General features: G+C 40.6%; 1 protein-coding gene across 1 annotated transcript in view; it reads left to right on the top strand.

Moving 5' to 3' along the window:
• Nucleotides 1-26741, top strand: part of OTUD4 (OTU deubiquitinase 4) — a gene marked incomplete in the record, with an annotated part of 176835 nt that extends 150094 nt beyond the window's left edge. The window contains 8 exon segments of the mRNA XM_073604542.1: nt 7707-7724; nt 7726-7768; nt 7771-7785; nt 7788-7820; nt 7823-7837; nt 10728-10982; nt 11099-11139; nt 23313-26741. Of these exon segments, the coding sequence (XP_073460643.1) occupies nt 7707-7724; nt 7726-7768; nt 7771-7785; nt 7788-7820; nt 7823-7837; nt 10728-10982; nt 11099-11139; nt 23313-24458 (1566 nt within the window).
• Nucleotides 26742-27475: the final 734 nt, after the last annotated feature.

The raw sequence follows: 27475 nt of genomic DNA, 5'->3' as shown, positions 1-27475 counted from the left end.
TAAATTGAGTAATTATTACAGAGTTTAACTTATTAACTGTACAATATTGAGTTCAAAAATTGAAAATCTTTACAGCTGCTTTGGTGCTGTTGTGTACTGGCCCCTTGGTTGTCTTATGCTTCATATGGAAAAGGTTTCTGACCCCTGGGGTTTTTATCATCTGGCCCCCTAGTTGTGAGATTTCTTCAAGGATGGATGATAAAAACCTACAACACTTTTTTTTTTTGAGGACGGCAAAGGGTTAGAACTTCTGACATCGTTTTGTTACTGCGGTCCTGCTATGGTGACCGCTTTCAACTCCATCTCTTGTGCAGGCATTACAGGGTCAGGAAGTGAGGGAACATTTCCCCTATGAGGTCACAGGCAGAAATAAAAATAAAAAACTTATTCTTAACTCTTTTTAAGACTGAATAGTCTGATTTTTGCATAAACCCAGTTGTGACTGGTTCTAGTTGACCTCTTCACGCCTGCGCTATAGCCGAAAGACGGCTAAAGCGCAGGCATAAATTGCCGGGAGGGCGTCAATGTTAGTCCTCCTGTGCATTAACTGCCTGTGTGCCCTGTGATCAGTGAATCAATGAGACTCAGCTGATCGGAGTAAGGGGCCAATCCCGGGCCCTAACCACATGATCAGCTGTCAGCCAATGACAGTTGATCACGTGATGTAAACCGAGCTGGTAATCGGCTTTTTTTTTTTCCCAGCGTGAGTGGAAAAAAAGCTGATTACCGTCTGGAGTAAACTGGATATCTGTCCCGCACACTCCAGACCACGTAGTGCCCACCAGTGCCACCTACCAGTGCATATCCACTGGTAGATGACACTAATAGGCAGCACTGATGGGCACTGCTTAGCAGTGCATATCAGCACTGCTGAGCAGTGCCCATCAGTGCTGCCTATTGGTGTCTTCTACCAGTGCCCTTCAGTGCAGCCTCATCAGCGCACATCAATGAAGGAGAAAAATTATTTGCAAAATTTTATAACAAACTATGAAAAAAAATATATATATTTTTTTTTTATCAAAAAATAAAAACCCCAGTAGTGAATAAATACCACCAAGTAGTGAATAAATACCACCAAAACAAAGCTGTATTTGTGTGAAAAAAATTATAAAAATGTCATATGGGTACAGTGTAGCATGACTGCGCAATTGTCATTCAAAGAGTGACCGCGCTGAAAGCTGAAAATTGGCTTGGGCAGGAACGGAGTTTTAAGTGCCCAGTTAGCAAGCGGTTAACTTTCAACAGGTAGAACTAACTGTTTTAATCTTTGTGCTTTTAAATTCTGGGAAAATTTGAATATGCAAATGTTACCAGATTTTAAAATTTATTTTATCTTTATTTTTTTCAATTGGAACATTTATGTGTACGGCACTCTAAAATAGCAGATAGTGATAACATTATCATGCTCTCATGGTATATAGGTAAGGTTTCGGCAAACCTTTCAAAATCTCAGAGCCAGCAGCAGTTATGTTATTTGGAATACATATAGGAAATTCTAGATTAAAATGCTCTTAATTTTAATCCATGTAATTGGAAGCAGCTTGATGTGGAGGGAAAGCATATTATGTTCTGTGGCAGCATACCCTGTAGTGGGCGCTCTTCTGTTCTACGATTACTCATTTATCATTTCTTATAACCAGAACAGTGATGGTAGTAACAATTTTAATCTTTGAATGAATATAAGCTGCCACAGGGAGTTCCATAATGGAGTGAAAATCGCAATGGGCCTCATTTGTCAGCATGCCTGAAACTTGTTCCTATCACACAGCAGATCCACCTTTTTGTTTCTCCGGTGCTTGATAAAAAAAGAAATTAGAGTTTAGTTGCTTTGGCAGCACAGACTTCTTCAAGCACTTTGATAAAGGAGGCCTTGTGTAAACTTTTTACTCTGCACTTCCATTCAGTGATAATGCAAAAGAAATAGTTGCATAACATTAGCTAGTAAAACCACACTCGTATAACATGTAAATATAGTAAAGTATACATGTAAAGCTGTGGATCTACCTTAATAGCTGTTTAAGATCCTGAAAGCTATCCTTTGCTGCAGGTTTTTTTAATTTTTTTTTTTTTTGTTAAATCTGGGCTCCAGCAAGTCCTTTGTCTGATTGTAAATAAGAATGTCCTTACAGCACACCTGCTCTGATCTAGGTGCTCACAATGACACATGGTGCAGATAATAACCACATGGCCCTGCCCCTTGGTGAGTGTGCCCACATTGCCATCCACTTTAATGAGTGGTAGCTGACTATTCTGCAGCAAGTCTTAAGTTCAGTTTATGAGTTCAGTTCTATGAATCAAGCTGGGATTTATGAGCCAGCTCCAAACTCTATCTTTTGCCCACAACCTATTTCTTCCTTTTTAGATATTTAAGTGTTTCATGACTGAGCTGCAGTCATTTCTGAATAAGTTAAGTTTGTCCCAATAGAAAATCTTAGGAAAGTATTTTAACATACAATGATGAGGGCCAGCTTTTAAATCTAACCCTTTGCTAGGACAGTCAATGTTCCCATTTATTTTGATAATGACATCTTACAGCACAGTACAGATAAGATTATTTAGGACAAACATACCTTCCTCCCCAGTGCTTGAGTTTCCGGACGAAAAGAAAAAAAGCTACTGTTTTTTTTTTTTTTTTAAGTTACCATTAGTTTCATATAAAATAAATTACAAAACACAGCTCGAAAAACATACAGCATTTAAGAAAAACCCCACTATCCCAACTGTAGTCACAACTCTGGTACCCCTCGATCAAGGGTAACAGCATCCACATGCATGACTAAGGTAAGTAATCAGGAGGTGGAAGTTGGGCACTATCACAGTGATTAGGCACATATCAATCTTAAAAAATAGAAGCAAGAAAATTTAAGAGTTTAACACAATAAATAATAAAGTGCAGTATGAGTAATATATATTCCCAGGGAGATGCTAAAAGGTACAGAGGAGGTACACGAGACAGACTACGGCAGATTAACCCCCACATAGCCCCTCCCCTTCAGAGGAACATAGTTCACACACTATCCACCCTTGTCAAGCACAGTATAGTCTGTAGCATTAGCAGTAGAGGGAGATTCAATCCAAATGTCCCAGACCTTGTGGAATTTTTTGGAGCAACCTCAGGAAAGATATGTAAATTTATACAATGAGACCACTAAATTAACCAGTGTCCTTCAGCTCTCCAAGGTGGGGGGGTCTATCTGATTTCCATGGCAAAACAATAGATTTCTAGCGTAGAACAGAAGAAGACCCAAAAAGCTTCTGGAGGCACTGTAAAAATCTAGATCAGTGATATGGTGAACCTTGGCACCCCAGATGTTTTGGAACTAAATTTCCCATGATGCTCATGCACTCAGTGTTGTTGAGCATCATGGGAAATGTAGTTCCAAAACATCTGGGGTGCTAAGGTTCATCATCACTGGGCTAGATGGTTGACCAAACCCAAAAGACAAACCACCACCATTTGAGGAGTGGAAATCATGGTTACTGAACAAATAAACTGTAGGACATCGGCCCAAAATGTTTGTATGCAGGACCAAAAAACATTTTTAAAAAATCTAAAGGTGTGTCGCCGGACTGCCAACAATTAGGTTGTACTTTTGGAAAAAGTTTGGTGTAGCCTCTCTGGTGTAAGAGGCCATGTGGAGAATTTTGAATTGGATTAGCCTATTCCGTGTGGCCACCAATTTAATAAAGGGGTAATCCCTGATATCCTCCTCGTCCGGATCTGGCACCTCCACCCGCCTCTTGCATTGTAAAAGCTCTAGACCCAACATGCACTGATGGCTAAAGCCTTGTAAATTGTGGATAAAGGCTTTGCCAGATTATCATCACATAGTAAAGATTCAAGATCCCTTTGGAGTAGGATTGTAGAATGTCCAAATTGGGCGACGTAAGCATGGCTGAGTTGCAAAAACTGGAAGAATATGGAGTTTAGGAGATTATGGTTTTGTTTTAGCTTATCAAAAGTAATTTAGGGAGCCCCTGTAACAAATGTCAGTCAAATATTTTAGACCACATGAAGACCACATAGAGTGATCAGGGATAGTAAAGAATTCTGGGGGCCTCAGGTTAAGCCAGAGGGGAGTATGCGGAGACCCAAAAGCAGAGGTTGAGGTGCCTGTGGGCATAATCTGCAAGGCTTTGATTACTGCCTTCATCGAGAGTCGAGGAAGGGGACTGAGCTCCACAATATGGAAAATTACAAAGAGCTTTGTAGGCGCCTAACTGAGCCACCTCTAAGACCACAGATGCATTAGAAGCATCCGAACTGACCCAGTTGTGTGCATGGGCAAGAAGCGCTGACAAAAAGTACATATAGAGGTCTGAACACGCCAGGGCCTGCAAAGAATCGTTTTACTGAATCTAGAAGGGACGGGACCTGCAAATAGGCTTTTTAAAGAGTGAAGAATACAAAAAATAATTTAGGAATCCAAACACTGGATTGACGTAGAGCAAATAATGGCACAGGAAGGATTTTTATTTTTACTGAATTCATGCGCCTCATTACAGTCAGTGGCAGATTTTCCTAGGCTTTCAATCTCTGCTTAACAGTCTGCACTGCCAGCTCCATATTGAGACGGCAGTAATCCTGGGTATTCGGGGGAAATGACAATCTAATAAAAAAACACAAAATCTTGCTCTCAGAAGTAATGAAATGGAGCTGCTCAAATACACTTGAATACCAGGTAATACGTGATTACAAATAAAACGAAAAAAGTGCGCTGCCTCCATACAAAATATTCAAAAAAAATATATTCTACATTCTATCAAATGTGATAAAGAACTAATTGCATATATGCCACCGTTGAATCCAAATACATATTGCATCAAATATGAACATTTTTCACATGACTGTCAAGAATCATGTGATACACCACTAATAATACATTTGTGCTCCTTGATCTTGATTAGTGGTGTAGCCTGTGATTCATGGCAGTCATGATTCATTTTCATGTTTCAATCAATATGCATTTGAATTCAACAGTGGTATATATGTAATTAGTTCTTTATCACATTTAATCACTTTGATTTTTTTTTTTTTAGAATATTTTGCAAGGAGGCAGCACACTTTTTTATTTGTAATTGGGAAAATGACAATACCTAAATATTTTGTAGCATTGTTCCATTGCAACTAAATTTGCAGGTTCACAACTCCACAAACACCAGGGTCTATGGGCATAGTAAGAGACTTTTTCCAATTAACATGAAGCCCAGATAAAGTTGCAAAAGTGAAGAGAATATTAAGGGCTTCTTGTAAGGAAGGGCCAGGGTCCCGAAGGAACAGCATTAAATCGTCAGCATATAATGCTAAATTTTCAGTGATGGTGCCCACATTTATTCCAACTACCTTATCCGAACGACACAGAGCTGCAGCTAGGGGCTCCATGGCACGCACGAACAGCACAGGGGAAAGCAGACCCCCCTTTGTGTCCTGCGCCTGGTCAGGAAGGAAGGGTGAAGTGCTCCTGCCAATTTTAATCTGTGCCATCTGGGATTTATAGAGCAGCTTAATCCACTTACAAAAAATTGGGCCAAAGTATTCCAGTACCTTTATTCATATTTTGCCAATAGACTGAGTCGAAGGCCTTTTCTATGTCCAAGGGCACCAATACTCTAGTATGAGAATCATCTAGGGAAGCTGAAGATGGGTAAATACTCCTCGAAGATTTATGTCCGTGGATTTGCCTAGCATACATCCAGTTTGATCAATGCTGATTAAGCACCTCAATACCTGGTCATAGTAAAAAAAACGTCCTTGACTTTGTGTGGGGATATTTGAATGATGCCTGCAGCTACAGGCATCATTCAGATATCATTCTTTCCAGCTGGTGATTCTATGCACGATAAGTACGATCATAGTGGCAGTCCTGCTGCTTGATCGTTCTTATAGGCGATGGGAGGGAACGCCCCTCTCCCGCCGCCATCCGGTGCTTCTCCGGGCTCTCCCGTGCCATCATCGGCCTTGGAGAAAGAATCGGCCGGCGCCGGATGACGACGATACCGGTGACCAGATGGTCACCAGTCATCTCTCTGACCGTCGGAGGCCCGGGCGCGACGTTATGATGTCATGCCCGGGTTCCCGGATGTCAACAAAGCTGCGATCGTGGCTGTCAGCATGAGAACGGTGATTTTTTTTTTTCTCGATCTCATGCTTTCCAGCCTGGAGGAGAGATGTGGGGTCTTATTGACCCTGCATCTCTCCATAAAGAGGACCCGTCGCAATAGATTCCTATTACAAGGGATGTAAAAAAAAAAAGTGTGAAAATATAAAAAAATTAAGTAAAATAAAAAAAAGTTAAAACGCCCCTGTCCCCGGTAGCTTGCGCTCAGGAGCAACCGCACACGCAAGTCCCGCCCACATATGTAACGCCGTTAAAACCACACATGTGAGGTATCGCCGCGTGCGTTAGAGCATGTGCAACAATTCTAGCACTAGACCTCCTCTGTAACTCTAAACTGGTAACCTGTAAAAAAAAAAATTTTCAAAGCGTCTCCTATGGAGGTTTTTAAGTACCGAAGTTTGGCGCTATTCCGTGAGTGTGCGCAATTTTAAAGCGTTACATGTTGGGTATCTATTTACTTGTCTTAACATCATCTTTCACATTATACAAAAAAAGGGCTAAATTTACTGTTTTGATGTTTTTTAATTCATGAAACAGTTTTTTTTTCCAAAAAAAAAAAAGGCGTTTGAAAAATTATTGCACAAATACCGTGCAAGATAAAAAGTTGCAATGACCGCCATTTTATTCCCTAGGGTGTCTACTAAAAGAACATATATAATGTTTGGGGGCTCTGAGTAATTTTCTAGCAAAAAAATTATGATTTTTACATGTAGGAGAGAAGTGCCAGAATAGGCCTGGTATTGAAGTGGTTAATGAAGGAAAAACCTTTTGTTATCCTGGTCACTAGGACTTTAATTAGGATTTTGAAGTCGTAATTTAGTAGGGAAATGGGTCTATACGAGGCACAATAACGGAGGCCTTTACCAGGTTTAGGGAGCAAAACTATATTAGCTTTGTACATGGAGGGATGCAATTCCCCAGACTTTTTTTCTATTTTGAAGTTATGATATTTGTGTAGGAACATATAAAGTAGGTGTTCTCTCAAGTTGTCTGCAAAAATGGAAATACACTAAGGTTTTCCACCTCTTCCCATAGGGACAGGAGGCCTTGGTTGCCTAGGGACCTTTTTTCAGTCTCCCTCGCAACCAAGTCTCTTCACATGCAGTAGAACTACAAAAATTTAGTATGATGAAACTTGATTCCACAGTTAAAGACCCAAAGACAGATTCTCATGGCCTTGTAGTTCAGGAAAAGCTCACCTTTGCCTTTTCATTACGGTTCCTGTTTCATTTCAGTCTGGCTCTATACTGCTCTACCAACAATACCAACTACATATTGAATATTTTATATATCTTTTTGTTTACTTATTTATTTTTAACAAAAAAACTTAAACAAAATTTAGTGAGATAAATAGAAAATGGTGCATATCCATTATACATATGCATATCCAGTCATCAGGTGGCACCTCCTAACGTCTTCGTATTTTCTGAGCCATCTTAATTTGCTTTGCTGCGAAAAAAGGTCTTAATTGGGCTTGCTTTTACAGAGAAAAGACCATGTGGCACATCTAAAAATGTAAGTGTGGTTTAATTGTGTAATTAAATGGAAATGAATTATTTGTTCTTTAACAGTTACTGTCATTTACAGGAAATGAAAAAGCCACCTTGCTACCTCTGATGAAACTGTCGTCATACCCGATGTCACTGTTCTTCTACTCCTGCTGAACAGCGACACCCACCACAGTGCCTTTTCAACCCCCAGTAGAACACCTTGGTCAGGTCAGTTAGTCTCTTGACTTGTGTACTAGCTTTATATTTCGGAGACACTCTTGCAAGATTTTCCTATAGTAGTCATATGTCTCTTTCCACAATGTTTTGTCTTTTTTACATGACACAGTCATTTGACAAAGAAGTGGCAGAATGTAAAGCTGAGCTAGAGAACTCAAATTTCTCTCTCGTCCATCGAGGGACACAGGACATCTTAAAACTTTGGGTTATAGTGCTAAAAACAGGAGGATTGCACACTGGCAAACTGTATACCAAACAGGATAACCCCTCCTACTACCAGTATGCCTCCATATTTTGCTAGTGTCCTAGGAACATCTCTGCAACTCTGCTGTGTTATGCCTATTTTTTTTTTTTCCTTCAATCAAGACTCTGCATCGTTGATGAGAGTTTTTTCTTTGATTGCAACTCTTTGGCACGGTTGTCCTTAGGAGTATTTTGGGCTATCCTCTACTATTAGAGTCTGTCCCATCCTCTTGGGCTCTGTCAGATGTGTCTGGACCCGCTGCTCTTTCAAATGAGGTTTTTACCTTGGTCATGCAAGACCTTATGACCAACCTCCCCAGTTGTTTGCAGACATTGATTAGAGACGCCATAAGCATGCTCCCACTCCTTCATTTGGAGATTCTTTATTTGATTTGCCAATAGCCTTCATGGCTCTGAGCCACCAGTTTCAGAGTTTCTGATTCTGAGTTGTTCAAGTCCTGACTAATGAGCTTATCCCTGCTATTTCTCCCAAACTAAAGGGGACAGTTTTGGCTCCAATTGATGTGGTGCACACCACTTTTAAGATGGAGGATCACCCTGTTGCTTCTACTAGATCTCTTATATTTTTTTGGTAGTTTAAACTCTTAAAGCCACAAAGGACTGTGCTTTTAAACGATCGGAGACCCTGGTGGTTTCTGCCCTTCATGCATATGTATTATAGTTGATCCCTCACTTAAAGCGGAGGTTCACACAAAAATTGAACCTCCACTTTTCGGAACCCTCCCCCCCTCCAGTGTTACATTTGGCACCTTTCAGGGGGAGGGGGGTGCAGATACCTGTCTAAGACCGGTATTTGCACCCACTTCCGGCATAGACTCCCACGGGAGTCTATGCCTCTTCCCGTCCCCACTGCGCTGTCTGCTGGGACACACACGGGTCCCAGAGACAGCGGGGACCAGTTAGGAAGCGCAGCGCGACTCACGCATGCGCAGTAGGGAACCGGGAAGTGAAGCTGCAGCGCTTCACTTCCTGATTCCCTTACAGAGAATGGCGGCGGCAGCACCTGAGGGACGATTTGTGCTCGGTGCCGACATCGCTGGACCCTGGGACAGGTGAGTGTCCTTATTTTAAAAGTCAGCAGCTGCAGTATTTGTAGCTGCTTACTTTTAATTTTTTTTTTTTTTCGCGGGACTCCCTCTTTAAATAATGTGTAGTGATGATTCAGTTGTGACGGATACCATAAACCTTCTGTCTAATTTCCCTGCATGTGTCCGTGCATATGTATAGGGCGCTTTGGCTAAAGTGCTGGACTGCAGAACCCTTGTGTAAATAGCTTTTGTATCCACATCCACAGTAATTAGCGGGGCTGCTACACACAAAAGGTTTTTTTATCTTAATGCATAGAATGTCACTTTTACAACTCCTTTAAGAAAAAAAAAGTAATACTGATCATTCAGCATACCTTCCATTGTCTAACACATATAAACTGAAAAAAGCTTACTTCTAAGCTTTGTATGTGCAATTTTTGTTTTCCCTTTTTATAGTGAACTGCTTTTTTACAAGTTACCCTGTAGTTTGAGTACAGTTGCTTTGTTAATGCTGCCTATGTTGACAGACTGGGGGGTTGTATGGAAAGTAGTGGTTTGCAGACACTCTGTTCCTGCCCATTTTGTTGTCAGAGCTTATTCCAGAGAAGCCTGATCATTAAATAGCACAGGGAAAAGGCCAGATATCCATCCACATACAGTTTATGGTCTTTACTTCAGCTCCAGAAAGTTTTCACTTTTTCCCACAAGTATAGCTTTCTTTTGGTGGTATTTGATCCCCTCTGCAATTTTTTTTCCTTCTATAAAACATACCAAATAAAAATGTAAAAAATCACATCACATTTCTTCATAAATATGTATTTTGCTAGATATTTTTGGTAAAAAAAAAATAATCCCAATAAGCGTTTATTGAATGGTTTGTACAAAAGTTATAGCATCTACAAATTATGAGATATTATTTATTTATTTTTTTAAATAGTAATGACAGCAATCACAAATCAGATGCCTAACTGACAGTTTTTGGGGACCAGTTACACTACTACAGTGATCAGTGGTAAAAAAATATGCCCTTCTGCCCATGTCCCTACGACATGGAGTAACTGTATGAGGGGTGGTCCGCAAGAGGTTGAAGTGATTTTAAAGCTTCATATTTTAAATACTAAACATGTTATACTTGCTTTGTGGAATGGTTTTGCACAGAGCAGCCCTAATCCTCCTCTTCTAGGGTCCGAAGCTCTGGCTCCTCCTCCAGCAACTGCCCACCATAGAAAGCCACCTTCTATGGGGGCACTCGTGTAGGTTTGATCCTGAGCCACCCTGTCTGCATCTATAAACACAGACAGGGCGACATGGCCCTGCCTCTTGCGCCCTTGTTGCAGATTTTGATTGACAACAGCAGGAGCCAATGGCTTCTGCTGCTATCATACTATCAATCTTCCCAGTGAAGTGGGAGGGAGCAGAAAGATGCTTCTCTTAAGCACAGTGCTAGATCGAGAATGGGCTCAGGTAAGTATAAGGGGGGAGATGGGGGGGATCATCTGGCATAGAATGCATTAGGTAAAAAAAAAAAAAATCTTACAACCACTTTACTTTTTTTAAATGAAATCGCTGACATTTCTTTTATATTGTAGGTATTTCAGCACAGGCAACAGATTATGCAGAAGCTGCACCCGACTCTGCTGAGTTGCAACCTCAGGTGACATCAACATTCTCACCACTTCCAGTTTCAATGCCAGCAGTTAGCCAGCACTTACTGCCAATGCCTCAGACCCTGAGTCTTTACCAAGATCCTCTATATCCCGGATTCCCTGTGAATGAAAAGGGGGAGAGAATTACTTCCCCACCTCCCTATTCCTACTGTAAAAACGGAGAGGATCTCCCGAGTGGTAAGTCAAGTTGTAGCATGCATTTTCAGCCTGTAGCTATATCCTACTGATAAAGGAAACATTAGAAATGTGTATATTTACATTTTTTTTTTCCTTTTTTTTTTTTTTTTTTTCAGATAAAAGCATCCTTCATTTCTTTTATAATCTTGGCATTAAGGTTAGTCCCTTCTTTCTAAAATGGTTGCCTGGTTTGAGGCGTGTTGTGTGTCTGCTGATTCTGTGCACTGGTTGAAAAAAACTATCTGGATTTGTTCTTTTATACTGTTAAACAGCCTGTAGTCTTTGACAAAAAACATTGAATGATACGCTTATGTTGCCCACTTTGTCACAAAGCAATTGTGGAGGCAATTGGCAAGTTTGTCACTGATCATGAACAGGATGAAATAACGTTACCACTAAAATGGGAAACTCTTAAAGCGGTATTACGAGGGTTGTTTATCCAACATGGTTCTTGTCTCAAAAAAGAAAGAGCCATGGCTATTGAAAATACTCTATCAAAGCTTCATTCCCTAGAAACTCTACATAAAGCCCCACAATCTACAGAAATACTAGCTAATATATCGTCTACTAGGGCATCACTATTAGAGTTGGAAGCATCTCGCAGTTCATATCAACATAGATGTGCCTTAAGTAGTTTACCACCTGCCCCACCCTATTAGATTGTAAGCTCTTCTGAGCAGGGCCCTCTTAATCCTATTGTATTGTATTGTATTATAACTGTATTGTCTCCCTTTTATATTGTAAAGCGCTGCGTAAACTGTTGGCGCTATATAAATCCTGAATAATAATAAAGTAGTTACAGATATGGGAATAAATGTGGGAGACAGCATGTATATATTGCATCCCTGCCCTCCCCAAACTTTTATTGCTAGTATTAGGAAGTTGTCAGAGGAAACTACCTCAGATCCACAATGTCTTCAACAAACATTCAGGGAATATTATTCAGCTCCTTATAATATGGCTCAACCATCGTGTCTGGAAGATATGGGATCTTGTTCTATTGAAGACTATGTACAGGAAACTGCTATTCCAACATTAGACGCTGACTATAGGAAATTATTCGACTACCCTTTTTCAAGTGAGGAATTATTGGGAGTAATTTTGGATATTCCCATCAGGTAAGAGCCCTGGCCCAGATGGATTTACTCCAAAATTCTACAAAACGTTTAAAGAATATTTGGCCCCATATATCCTCCAGGTATTTAATTCCATCTCCTCCACTAACCTATTTCCGACTCAAACACTGGAAGCCCATGTTACTCTGATTCTTAAAGCTGACAAGGGTTTGACACTATTCCAGCTATCGTCCAATATCTTTAATTGGAGTAGATATAAAAATTTACGCAAAATTGATGGCGGCACATCTCCAATCTCTTCTTCCGAGCCTAGTACATAAAGACCAGACCGGATTTGTTCAAGGAAGAGAAACGCGTAACAACACGATAAAAACATTTTTAATTATGGGTTATGGCCAAACAGCTAAAATACCAGCATGCCTTCTCTCGGTCGACGCGGAGAAGGCATTTGATCGGGTCGGGTGGCCTTTTCTTGAGCATACCTTGAGGCAAATAGGGGTGGGTCCAAATTTGCTTAAGATCTTAGCGTTAAATTCTAAACCCAAGGCTAGAATAAGGATTAATGGATCATTGACTACAAGCTTCTCTATACAAAATGGTACTCGCCAGGGATGCCCTCTGTCTCCTTTGCTTTATGTTCTGGTAATGGAGCACTTAATAGTAATGGAGCAATAGCAATCAGAATTCTTCTATCACTGGTGTAAAGATAGATCAACAGGAAAATAAAACTTGCCCTGTTCGCTGATATGTTACTCTGTTACCAACCCACATATCTCTATGCCTTCTATTTTATCCGAATTTCTGCGTTTTGGAGTTTTGAGTAATTTCAAGATAAATGTATCAAAATCAGAAATTCTTAATGTGTCACTTTCATCACACCAAGTGACAACAATGAAGAATAATTTTTCATTTAGATTCTGCTCCTTTACACTAAAATATTTAGGAATCAATATTCCTTTAGATCCAACACATTTATATTCAATAAATTATACCCCTCTTATGCAACCTACTCTCCAAGATCTTAAAAAATATGATTCTAATCTATATTCGTGGTTCGGGAGGATTAACATACTGAAAATGGACATAATACCCGGCTTTCTGTACCTTTTTCAAACTATCCCTGTTCCTATTCCTAGATCCTTTTTCTCGATTTTGCAATTTGCCTTTATGAAGTTTATATGGGGGCACAAGAGACCTAGATTAAATAGGAAAACATTAACATTACCTAAAGTGAAAGGAGGAGCGGGTGTACCGGATCTATATTATTACTGTGTTGCGGCAGTTCTGACTAGATTGGTATCTGAATGGTGAAACCAGTTTACTAAACATTGGGTATCAATAGAACAGAGGTTGAATCAGTTTGATCTTCAGGCACTTCCTTGGTTAAACTTATCTTCCCGTGGTACTCAACAAGACATGCTCTCTTCTTTACCTTTTCTTACATCTCATTTATTGAGCATTTGGTATAAAATGATTTTGCGTTTAGGGCTTTCCTTGCAAGTAGGCCCTATGACACCCTTATTTGTCAATCCTCAATTTACACCCGCAGTAGATCGGTCACAGTTTTTAATATGGAACAAGGAGTCTCACCAAAGAGTGAGCCAGATTCTTTGTCAGGGCAAACTTCCATCCATAATGAATTTAATTTCTACACCACAGCCCTCACTTATGCAATGGTTGGAATATTCGCAAGTATTGTCATTCCTGTCTCATACTCCCTTAATCCAATCATATAATAGAGATCTAAATTTGTTTAAGTCTATTTTGTTACAAAGTACTAAACCAAAACATGTTCTTTCAAGTGGTGTTCCCGGCCAAAATTATACTTTTTAAATAAAAATATGCATATAATACACAAGCTTAATGTATTCTAGTAAAGTTAGTCTGTAAACTAAGGTCTGTTTTGTTTGTTTATAGCAGTAGTTTGTTATTTTATAAACTTACAGCAGGCCGTGGCCATCTTAAGTGTGGGCATCTAAAGCCAGACTGTATTTCTTCCTGGATCTCATCCTTGCAGATCTCGCACATGCTCAGTGCAGCACAAGCAGTGTAATAGGTTTCAGGTCAGGTTTCCATAGCAACGGCAGTGTCAGAGGAAGTTGCCGCCCCTTCCCAGAAGACAGGAAATGATGCGATGAGCCACGGCTAGGGAGGAGGAAGTGAAAAATGAATACAGCAGATATACAGTAGGTGCTGAGAAATTTTTTTTTTAAATATCCAATTCGTTTGCAGTGCACAGTTTAGTGAGGGATGCTGAAGAGTTGTAAAAGTGGGTGGAACTCCACTTTCAGCAATATATAAGATTCTTGCAAAAAAACATCCTGAGCCTCCAGAATTTACAAATAAATGGGCATACAATCTTAATGTTCAAATTGGAGCAGAGGAGTGGGAAAAATCATTTATTCTCACACATTGCTCGTCACCTACAACTAAAGCTCAAGAAATAAGCTATAAACTTGTTTCTCGTTGATATCGTTGTCCATCATCCCTGCAGCGTATATGCCCAGATGCATCTGACATATGTTGGCTGTGTCATTCTGCCAAGGGTTCGTTGATAAACATTTGGTGGGAATGCCCCCAAATTCATAATTTTTGGGACAGGATCATGCAGCTGCACACTACAGTTACAGGACAAGTTCCTATAAAAATATTAAAAAGGGTCTACTCAGACGCTGCAAGATTGGTTATCCCGCAACATTAGCAATTAATACAATCTCCATCAGTGAAAGAATGGATAATGGAAATGGATTACATTGAGAGGATGGAGACCCTCCTGGCACGTGAATTGAATACATATGAAAAATGCCACCAGGTATGGGCCCCCTGGAGGACTTTTAGGGAGTTATCAGGAAATTTAGAATGATTTATGTGAACTAGAGTAGAATTTAAATAGGTTAGAACAATATTTCAAATCATTTTGTTTATTGGTTACCATCGTTCCCCCCCCCCCCCCCCCGCCTTTTTATATTTTTATGAGGTTGTTTTTTTTTTTTGTTATGTAAGCTCGTATAATGTATTTGTAAATTGACTGATGGTATGATTATGCCATTAATGTATGCATAGTTATCTATTTGTATAATAATTTTCTAATAAAATTAAGATTGAAAAAAAAAAAACATTGTTGTAAAGCATGTGGATTAAAAAAGAGTGCATGCTTTACATTTCAGTGAAAATGGAAAGTCTTTTTAGATGACAGGCCCATACCACCTAGATAAAGTTACATAAACTGACTGAAAAACATTTTAAGAAAAAAATAGAATACTATTCGTTTCATTAACATTTGTGGCCACTAGTTATTTTATACAGGTGTTGAAGGACTATAATTTATTTTCATGGAAGGTCCATTTTCACCACATTAGTCAGTCTTAACAGTGTTTTTAAAGAGGTGTCAAGTATATCTAAACCCAAGAACAAATATGTTTCAGCTTACGAGTCCTTAGATATAGTGGATGTATTCGTTTGTTTTTTTCTTTAACTTTTTTTTCACATGGGTATCTTGCCAGTACACACTTTGTCCTTGGAGCTAGGAGACTCTAGTACGGGCACCACCTCCTTTATATATAACCAAACAATATATACCCAGAGAGCACACAAAATTGGAGTTTTAAGGTGCAGAAAGATCAATCAAGAGCAAAATTTACAGAAAATAGAAAAAGTTTATTACATTTACATTATAAAACAATTTATAAAATTTAGGCCATTAAGACCCAGTGGTCAAGGTACCAAAGTGTGATTGCCTCTACATGTTTCACCACAAATGTGGCTTCTTCTGGAGCTTTTGTAGAACCTTGTTGTTTTAATATTTGCCAGCTTTCAAAGTGGTCTTGATTCCAAATGATCCCCTAGACTCGTCAAAAGGTTTTATGGGGAACGTCTGTGCCAAAAAGGAGAAGAGATATTGCCCTATAGCAGCACCCTAGTGTTTCAAGGAATTTTAGTGAATCGATCAATCAATTTTAGTGATCGATCAATAATTCAATCCTTTTCCATAAAAAAAAACTCTATTGCCAGTAAGTTTATAGGGTAATTATACCATCTGGGCACTTCACTCTTTTGATTTATCACTGTTGCTTGGCTCAGTGTCCACACGACACTTCTTTAACCAGTGACGAATAAAAAAAATATATTTTCAATTTGTCACAAGGGCTAAACCCTTTTCACCAGGTTAGGAGCCTCACTAGCAACAGTGTGGCTGGCCACACTGTTTTGACTACGTTTACTGATCTGTACTATTTTTACCATTGCATTAAAATGTGTGATTTTTTTTTTTTTTTTTCTGCATTTCTGTCTATGATTCATGGTTCCTGACAGTAGGCGAAGGCTATGAATTCAGAAGATGCAGGCAATCCACCGAGTGGTAATATTTTTTGCAAATTGAATGAGCAGGACCACCGCATGGATCAGTTTGCCATAGCGTTAAAGACGCTCCTGATTCACACTGCTCATCTGGATCCTCCCACTGTGGCTGTTCCGGTGCAACCAGTGTTGCAGGCCGTCCCTGCTGCTTCTCTAGCCTCTACAGGTACCTGCCTCGAATATTACCTTTGTAAGAGGTATGTCTGGTTCCACTCCTGTTTCCCAGAGATTTGGGGGCGATCCAGTTCCATGCAGAGGGTTTCTCAACCAGGTTGGGTTATACTTTGAGATGCTGTCCCAGGCGTTCAGCACAGATAAAAGCAAAGTAGGCTTCGTTATTTCTTTGCTTTCTGATAGAGCCTTGGCAAACCCTCTATGGGAGATGCAAAAACCCTCTGTCCTGAGTTACCCTGAGTTTGTAGCGTCCTTTAAAGGGGTATTTGATGTGTGCGCTCCTCTTCTGCTGCCAAGAGCCTCATGTCCATCAGAGTACGAGAACTTTTGCCGATTACACCATTGAATTCTATACTCTGGCAGCAGAGGTTGCTTGGAACAATGAGGCTCTCGTGGCTGCTTTTTCTCAAGGTCTCTCGAATAACATTAAAGATGAGATAGCAGCCCGAGACATACCTATGGATCTGGAGAAGTTGATCACGTTTGACATTCTCATTGACTCAAGACCGAGAGAGACCTTCCCTTAAGGAGCGCTTGCAGAAGCCTTCTGTACATTTGGCTCCCTTGTCTCCCTAACCTCCCATGCCTCTTGGTACCGAGTCTGCCAGTGAAGTAGAACCCATGCAGTTGGGCTTCACACATGTCTTTGCGGAGGAGAGGGCCTTTAGAAGGAGGGAGAGGTTGTGCCTTTTTATTGTGGCCAGGTAGGTCACTTTTTGAAGTCTTTGCGGAGGAGAGGGCCTTTAGAAGGAGGGAGAGGTGTTGTGCCTTTTTATTGTGGCCAGGTAGGTCACTTTTTGAAGTCTCTTCCTAACCATCCGGAAAATGCCTGCACCTGAGGTCCTGTAGGGGACAGACCTTAGGTGGCGTTGTTGCATCCCCAGTTATCCTAAAGGATACAGATCTAGTTCCGGTTACCCTTTCTTGGTCTGAGTCATCCATAGATACACAGGCTCTAATCGACTCTGAGGCTGCAGGCTTGTTCATAGATGGTGCCTTTGTGTCTAAGCACTCGATTCCACTGCAGCTTCGTGCCACTCCACTTGCTATTGAGGCTATTGATGGGAGACCTTTATAGCCTGCCCATGTGACTCATGAGACTGCTCCTTTGACCATGGCCGTAGGGGCTCCTCACCATGAGATAATCCAATTTCAAGTCATTTCCTCACCTCATTACCCGGTGGTCATTGGTTATCCTAGGTTATAGAGGCACAACCCCTCATGATTGGCATTGTGCTGAGGTTCTTTCCTGGTCACCACAATGCAGTAAAACATGTTTTCAGAAGGTGGTGAAGGTCTTGTGCACCTCTTAACTCCTTGCTAGAGGAGTACCGTGAATTTAGCGATGTCTTTGACAAAGGTCAAGCCGGTAATTTGCCTCTACACCAGTCGTATGATTGCGCAAGTGACCTTCAACCTGGTGCCATGCCCTCTCATGGCTGGGTCTACCCTTTGTCTCCGAGGATAAAGCTATTGGAGGACTGTGTGTTGACGATTTCACTTTCTCAAGGGTTTATCCGCAAATCCTTGTCTCCTGCCAGTGTTGGCATCTTTGAGAAAAAGAAGAGTGGTGAACCGAGACCTTGTATCGATTTATAGGGGGTCTCAATCGCATCACGATTAAGAGCGCTTATCCGATTCCATGGATTGCGGAATTATTTGACCACCTCAAGGGTGCAATGTTTTTCACTAAGCTCAATTTGAGAGGGGCATACGATCTCTCGTGAGGATCAAGGAAGGTGACGAATGGAAAACTAAGCTTAATACCAGGACCTGACATTACGAATACCTAGTAATGCTGTTTGGTCTCTGCAATGCTCTTGCGGTTTTTCAGGAATTCATCAACGTGTCCTCCGAGATATGTTGCAGCAATGTGTGGTGGTTTATCTCGACGATATTCTTATCCCTAGAGAGCCACCACACCGATGTCTCCCGTGTACTACAGAGTTGAAGAAGTGCGAGTTCCGTCATGAACAGGTTAAATTTCTGAGTTATGTCATTTCTACTGCCGGTTTTTCAATGGACCCTGGGAAACTATCTGCAGTTCTACAGTGGCCTCGACCAGTAGGTTTACATGCGCTACGTTTTCTTGGAGTTGCCAATACTTATTGGAAATGTATTCGTAATTTCTCTACTCTGGTCCTGACATCACCAGCAAGGACGGCAACCCACGGAATTGGTCTCCGGATTCCATTAAAGCCTTTGAGTCTCAGCTTCTGTGCTGGCACATCCTGACCCTAAGTTATCCTTCATTCTTGAGGTTGATGCATCCGAGACTGGAGTAGGCACCCTCCTGTCTCAGCATCCTACCTCTGAGATGCTGAGACATTCTTGTGGCTACTTTTCCAAGAAATTGTCTCCTGCGGAGTGCAATTACGAGATTGGGGACAGAGAATTGCTAGTTATCATTTTAGCTCTCAAAGGATGAAAGCATTTCCTCGAGACTACCACTGTGCTGGTTCTCATTTTGACAGACCATAAGAATCTCACATTCTTGTCTGAAGCAGAAACGCTGATCTCCCAGAGGGGCTTGTTGGGCTCTTTTTCTGTCAAGCTTCAATTACATAGTCTCATTCTTACCCGGTACTAAGAATGTAAGGGCTGATACATTGTCACAACCATTTTCCTCCTCCGCCCAGGTTGGAGTTGGTGCCTACTTCTGTGATGCCTCCCGATCGCATTCTAGCCATGATTGGCACTAGTCTCGTTTCATCTTTGGGTGACAGAATTCTTGCTGCTCAGATCCATTCTCCTCCTGAAAAACCTTGTGAACGCTGCTTTATCCCTGAAAATCTCTGCAGTACTTTGCTCCAGACATACCCTTCTCCCAAGGCAGTTGTTTACCCAGGGAAGAATCAACTCATCTGGTCCTTAACAATTCTGGTGGCCTAGTCTCCGCGCCAATGTAACCACCTTCATAACATCTTGTTCTGTGTGTACTCAGAGTAAAACGCCATGACACCTTCCAGTGGGTCTCCTGCAACCTATATACAATGGAGAGAGGTCTTGTACCCTTGTCTATGGATTTTATTGTGGGGTTGCCCAACTCCCAGGGCAACAGTTATTCTTATTGTGGTTGACTGGTTCTCGAAGATGTCTCCTTGTATTCCACTTAAGAAGTTGCCCACATTCAAAAAACTGGAATCCATTTTCGTTCAAGAGATCTTTTGGTTATATCGGCTACCCAAGGTTATCTCGGACAGAGGTAGCCAGTTTGTGTCCAGGGTTTGGCAAGCCTTTTGTGCACAGTTGGGAATCAGCTTTCCTTCTCCTCGGCGTATGACCCATAGTCCAATGGGGCCGACGAATGAGCCAACCAAACCTTGGAGCAGTTCCTACATGGCTATTTTTCTGACCACCATAACTGGTCAGACCTCTTACCTTGGGCGGAGTTTGTTTACAATAGTGCCGTCAATCCCGCTTCCAAATTGTCTGTTTTATGGCGAATTATAGTTTCCAGTCATCCATCTTGCCTGGCACTATTTGTACCTCAAAGAATTCCTGCGTTAGAGGAGCATCTCCGTGATCTCCATTCCACTTGGGTGCAGGTTTAACAGTCCTTGCGACGTAATAGGTACAGACTCCATGCTGAAGCCTACCTGCTCCCTTTCTACCAAGTTGGGGACAGGGCTTGGCTGTCATCTCGTAACTCCGACTCCGTGTTCCCTCAATCAAACTGGCACCACGGTATATTGGGCCTTTCCGTATTCTCGGTAGGATCAATTCAGTGGCTTACGTATTAGACCTTCCTTCTAACATGCGTTATTCGAATGTATTCCATGTTTCCTTATTAAAACCTTTGGCGTGCAACTGCTTCACCACCTTAGTACCACATCCTCGCCTGGTTCAGGTTGAGAACAATGGAGAGTGTGAGATACAATCGATCATTGACTCCCGTAGGTTCCGTGGGTGCATACAGTACTTTGTTGATTGGAAAGGGTACGGTCCGGAGGAACACTCTTGGGTCTCATCCTTTGACGTCATGCCCCTGTCGTCGTCCGTGCTTTTCATAGACTTTTTTTTTTTTTTCTCCCCTCAATCCTGGTGCCCCTCCGAGGGGGAGGGGGTACTGTCAAGGCTGGGTGCTTAGCAGATCTCTTCTGTGCTCAGGCTGCTCAGCTGTCAGATAATTGTCAGCAATCATTGATTCCTCAGTGGCTCACCTAGTTATCATTATCTGCTAGTCAGACCCACCTACAGCCAGCCCTTTCTGGCTTTTTAAACTGCCTTGTTCATTCCTTTCCTGCCTTTGCCTGGTCAACATATCTGGAGGTTCTCTGCTGTGTTCCTGTGAAAGACTTTGCCCGGCTGACTTACCTTCTGGTTCCTGAACCTGTTCTTCTGCCTCAACTACGCTGATCTCTGGTTTCCTGATTACTGGCTTGTCTGCCTACCCGCTTTTGGCTTCTGATTCCTGGCTTATGTTTTGACTAAGGGTGCTGATCTGTACCATTTTTACCATTACATTAACAGGTGTGATTTTTACTGCGTTTGTCTGATTCATGGTTCCTGACACCTAGGATGATATATGTTAGGACCTAATTTTCTTCCATCACCCAACCATATGCAAGCAAAAATGAAGAGCCCTGTTTGCATCTAAATGATTTGCTTGATAAATGTCCTCCTTTGTCCTTTTCCCCCAGTGTATGCCTATATTTGTGTGTATGCATATGTACAGTGTGTGTGCTTATAAATATATATTGTATATCATGTATTCATAATGCATGTTAATAATTTGTTATAAATTGATAGCTAGAGATAACTGGTTCCTTTTTATTTATATGATGTAGCCGATTGCGCTACTGACATTCCTATCCTATGTATGTAGGGGTAGTTTTGTCTTATCTGAATCTTCAGTTATTCAGGTTGCTGCAGACAGACATAAAAATTAGGTTTCATAATGCATCATGCATGTCTGCTCTGCAGAGCTGTATCTGGCTGTTGCAGGTGAGAGTCTTTGTTCAAGCTGAACGGCAGGTATGGTTCTTATTGCATTGTCAAATTGTTTGAACCAGTGTAAGTTTGCATATTTCATATTAAAGGAAACTCTGTGGATAATCACTGTAGCAGTCCCTGCTACTTCAGTGATCGCCGCAGACTTCTGGGTCCTGTGCCAAAGGGTTCCCCCTCTGCAAAGTCAATACAGGACGTTGCTCACTTGGTTTGGCCGCCAATCGCAGAATGCTTTGATCCCCCCCCCAGCAAATGCAAGGAGATTAATAATTGGAAATAGTGGCGATGTCACCACCCGCCCCTCTGTCTTGTCCAATTATATAATGCCTTGTATGCAATGCTGAAATTAGAATAGAAATAATAAGACCTTCTATAAATGGCGGCACCAACTACAACAGTGGTTTGCAGCTTTCACTGCAGTCCCTTTAGTTTGGAGTGTATATACTTACATTGGTGCAAACTGGATCAATGTAACTTATCAAGAAAAAAACATACCTGGATTTAAGCTTTGAATATGGATGAAATCTTAAGCTAAGACCTTCCCCTTTTCTTCTGAGCCCCAGCTCCTTCTTTTCTATGTCATAGGGGGTGTTGAATGTTTAAAGTGGTTTTAAACCCTTACAGACCACTTTTTGCTACAGGTAAGTACCTGCACGTTTAGAAGATATCCCTTGTATTTGCATGTGCCGACGTCATCAGCATATGCACGCTGACACAAACTGAAGCAATGGCACGTATGTACCGTTGCTTCAGTGAGTGTGCCGTTACTGCGCGCATGCGTGGGAGTGACGTTATTGTGGTTCTGGCCAATCACAGCGCCAGAGCCGCGATACCCGGAAGTAACCCCCGGGAGTGATGTCGCCGGCCGGTGCTGTGTACTGGCACTGCAGCGGGGGCTTCGATCTCAGGTATTATATAATGAGCTAGTATGCTATGCATACTAGCTCATTATGCCTTTGTCTTGCAGGTGTTAGTTTTTTTTTTCCCAAAGTGAGTTTACAACCACTTTAAAGTGGTTGTAAACCTCAGACATGAAATATGAACTAAGCATTTCCATCTATAGTGTGTAATCAGAGCATTAAGTGTAATTTCTGTCTGCTGCGTTCCTCTGCTATCAGCATGAATCACTTTTAATAGATTTTCCTGACACCAAGAGAAAAATGGTGACAGGGGAGGGATCTCCAGCTGATTGACAGCCTTTGCTCTTTTTCTGTGTACTGTGTGAAGAGGGGTGTGTTCCTTCCAATCAGCTCTCGGAGCTCTCCTCAATGATCTCTGCAGAGTGTCTCCAGCTCTCCACCCCCTTTTTTCTGACCGCTCAGACGAGCTTTATAAATTTTGCACGTTGAACTAATGTAGAGAAGAGAAAACAGCAGATAAACAGGTGCAACTTATGTAGGCGGATTGGCTTCATCTCTGTGTATCAACGGAGGCCAGGTTCACTGGGTCTATATAAGTGTTTACAACCACTTTAACTTTTACTTCAGATCTATGAAGAACGCATATGAATTGTAGTTCCCGTGACCTGGATGGAGGAATATCAACCAGGTTATATTTGAGCATGAGAATTTTCAGGCTAATGGCTGAGTTTTTGTCTCAAGTCATAGTAAGCAGCTGTAATATAGCATGCTCACTTTGTTACTTTTCCAGCAACTCTAGCCTGTACAAGAAACTAATCTAACAATGGTCACAATATCGATTTTTGTTACTTTTTAATTTCATTGTATCGATTTAAATATTCACATTGGTTTCTTTCTAATTTGTTTTTCAGGCTTACACATGTCCAATGTGGCCCCCGCATTTATATTTGCATCCTCTTCATCAAGCCTACATAAATGTGTGCCGGATATATCCAAATATTCCTGTTTACCCTCAAAACAGTTGGATGCAGGACACCACTGTAAACCAAAATGAACCAGACCCTTCACTGTCTGTACACCAGAATGAAGTGAGACATGATGACCAGGTTTTGCAGCCTGCTATTCTATGCTCTTCATCGCTTCTTGCACCATCTGCCCAAACTTCTGTAGCAGGACAAGTTCCATCCCAAACGAATGAATCTGAGGATAAGCAGCAGTTCCAGCCAGGGTTAAATGACTTTGAAGGTGCACAGGCAAGCAAGACAATATTCCCACAACCTCACTTTGGGCAAGGCTCTTACATGGGACATCTTCCAGTAGCTCCTCAAGTTTTCCCGCAAGTGTGGTATGGATATCCATATCAAGGTTATGTTGAGAACCCAGTTGTACAACATAGTGTGTTTATTACCCCTCAGAGTACAAATGTGCCTGACAACACTTTATCTGTTGATGTTGCTGAAAGCCACACAGTCGAAGAAGCTATAAAGCAGCCCCAAGAGCTAGTAAATAAAAGCAGACCAGATCGGCCTTTGTCATTTAATGTCGTTGCTACAGAGGAGTCTGGATTAACCGCCTTTCAGGTTAAACCAGGACCGCAAATAATTTTAGATAGGCCTGAGATTGTTGATAAGAAGAGCCTTCTAGAGAAAGTACCTGAGAACCAGGTGTCTCCATCAGTTGTATTTAAAACCCCAGAGGAAAGGAAGTGCAGCGATGACAGTGTCTATCAGTTAGCCACAGTGACCACATCTGTAAATCCATCTGAAGACAGACCAATAAGAGCAAAAGAGGAGAGCTCAGAAGATGAGAGGGAAGTATCTAATATATTAAGCAGTGGCAGATCAAAGAACTTCTACAACCAGTCATATGGAAGCAGGAGGTTCAGAAATGAAAAATTTCATCAACCCAACAGAGGTGGCTACCAATATTCTAGAAATGAGGATGCCTGGAGGGGAGCAAGAGGCAGAGAAGATGGCTATACACATTACAGAAATTACAGGGGAAGGCCGAATCGCAGGCGGCCAATGGGAGATCCAAATAGGCAATACCACGAATAGAAATTCTGAGTATGTTTGTTTGTATTTATTTGGACAGTTTTTACTTAAGATAATAATAAAATACAGATTCTATTTAAAATTTGGTTTCAGGGAAAAGTGTAAAATAGATTGTAGCCATAAACTATTTCTTTTGGCCGAATTTTGTAGTGTTTTTTTTCTCTCAATATAGGCTCACTAGTGGGGATTGTTTCAAATGTATTCTTTATATAAATTCCTGTTATGAAATGTTTAGTGTTTGTAAGAATAATGTAGATGGCTTAGCATTGGCAGATTTCTCAGTGTGTTAATGCAGTGAAGTTTATCATGCCAAATAGCAATGTCATATTTTTAATTGCCTTAGAGTACTTTAGGCATTTTACAAAGCTTGGTATGATAAAATTGCTTTTGATTGTGCTTCCATTCCCAAAGGCCTTTGACTATGAGATCGCCAACCCCCTGTTTACTTTGCAGGGGTGAAACTTGAATGTTCCCTATTGTGGCTTACTATAAATATTACATTGTTTAACCACTTTTTTGTTGGGGAGAGCAGAAATGTGTTGCACAACTGTATGGTAATGCATTACTCAGTATTTGTAGCTCTCACGCCTGTGAGAAAATGGAGCCAGGGCCTATAGTGACACATGGTTTCCCTTCTAAGTGTCTGGTCTAATGTCCCAAAATTTTATTACACAGGGCCCCTGTTAAAAAAAAAAAAAAAAAAAAAAAAAAAACTGAGTGAATGACATTCATGTCAAACTTTCTCACTGCTTTGCTACAACTAATGCAATTTTCAGGTGTGCCAAAGTCATGGTTATTTTCATTACTGTGATCTGGCTGATGCAGAAATTTGCCTTACTGCAGATTCATCTGGGGCAGGTGAATTAACTGTAGTTTATGGTAACAGAATTTAGAAGCCCAAGTTCATGCATGTGCCTTCTTTCTGAGTTGTTAAAAGAACTTTTTTTTTCTATAATTTTTAAAAATGCCAGTCCCATTTTTGAATGGATGGATCACATAGATACATGTGGCAGCATTACCACTTTCTATCTAATACCAAAAGAAGTTGCTTTTCAAGATGCATTCAGAGCATTTTCAATGCATGCAATGCTGCAAATATTTGGTAAAGTCTTGTACAGTTTGTGCACAGGCAGTAAAAGAAACCCCGTAGATATTTAAGGATGCAAATGTATGACCAGTTGTCTTGAGCTGCCATCTCTTCTGTTACTGTTTGGCAAAACTCTCAACACAAAGGAGTCACTGAACATAAGGTAGCTACATACACGGTTCAGGAAATATAAAGGGTAGAACAAGGTTTAACATTTGATGGAGTAAAGACGCTGTTTACAGTTTTTGCGTTTATGCTCTGCCACATTGCCCTTAATTGCCTTGTTGTTACCATAGAGTTGTGTGAGCTTTATCTGCAAATACAGCTAAGCTCCACAGACAGGATTCCACAGCTGACCATTTAAACATAGAGATGCATTAATAAAAGGTCTTGGGTAAGGAAAATGTTCACATATTGTAAACTTAATAGCCCGCCATTCACAGCTAGTTTGTGTAATTGGGGGAACTGACATATGCATAGTTGAATTGGTATACCTAATAAATTGATAGCTGCTAGCAATAACTTTAAGCTACAGAAACAAAATTGACGTCTTGAGTTTTGGCACAGGACACATCAAAGTAAATGGATGCTACACTTTGCACTGATGTATCAAAAAGATGTTTAAGAATTTAAAGTATTTTATTTTAACTGTATAGATAAACCTTGCTCCTCAGTATGTTCTACTTGTTTTTTAAAGATTGATAGAATTTAACTTTTTTTTTTTGTTGTTGCTATACTGATATTTAATTTCCTGATTCCCGTACTCTGTTATTCTTTTAAGGGTTATTTTTTTGGCTTGTGGTGGACTCTTTGAATGTCTATTTTCCATTACGATTGCAAATGTAAAATGTACTCAAGACGTTTCCAGGGATGGTTTCTTTGGAGAATAGGCTATTCTTTATATATATCCTGAGTGCAGTGTGTTTTTTAGAGCAGATTTGCTCTCATGTTTACAGGTTATGTTTGCTGTTATATATATATATATATATATATATATATATATATATATATATATATATATATATATATATATAAATTTTTCTATACATGTAAAAGAAAGATTTAACATGTATTCCTATGCATGGATAAATTTGACTCGTCAATGTTTTCATTTTTATAGGAACATTATTTCTGTGCTGGTTTGTCTTGTTTATATGCTGTCTTAAAGCAAAATGTTGGTAAATAAAACATTTCTAAAACTTGCTGTTTTTTTTTTCCCCCCAAAACAACTAGTTTTTTGAAAACCGGGGGTCCATCATATAAATTATAAATTGGTACTGTAACCACCATGAACAGATAATATGTAGGGAGGGTTGGCTCCACAACTAAGCATTTATTTGCCAATAGAAGTATGACCAAGTCAGATAAATTTTTTATATTTGGCTTAAAAAAAGGCTTTATTTTCTTAGACTATGCAGAATGTGCACTGGAGGGAAGGCGTAACTTAGCCTAAACTAAGACCAGGGGATTGTTATATCCAAGGCTAGGGCTAGAGGATGCCTGATTATGGAAACAGAGGTAGTGTGTTGTTGAATCTGGAGGCAAGGGTTTCCACATCTGGACTTTCCCATTTTTGGCAAATCAGACTAAAAAGATATCTGGATAAAAGGCATATTTCCCTTGATCCAAGCAGTTGCAGATGAGATAAATCCACTTTCCAGTTGTCCACTCCTGGGAAGTTTCCCTCCATGAGATTATCTGATTTGCTTACTTTAAGGCAGCACAACTCCTTATGTCATAAAAAACAGCCAGGGTACTCACATTTTATTAGATAAAAGCAGACATGTCTGTGGTTGGAAACAATTGATATCCATGACAGATTGTAGCTACTGACATGCCTGCTTTTATCTAAAGAAATGCGAGTACCCTGGCTTTTTTTTATTAAATAAATTCACCCTGGTTTTAAATACTACACCATGAGGAGTTGCCTTTT

Source organism: Aquarana catesbeiana, linkage group LG01 (genome assembly GCF_042186555.1).
Source record: "Aquarana catesbeiana isolate 2022-GZ linkage group LG01, ASM4218655v1, whole genome shotgun sequence".
Lineage (NCBI taxonomy): Eukaryota > Metazoa > Chordata > Amphibia > Anura > Ranidae > Aquarana > Aquarana catesbeiana.
Note: the sequence above shows the minus strand (reverse complement) of the source record. Positions and strands in the feature narration are given on the sequence as shown.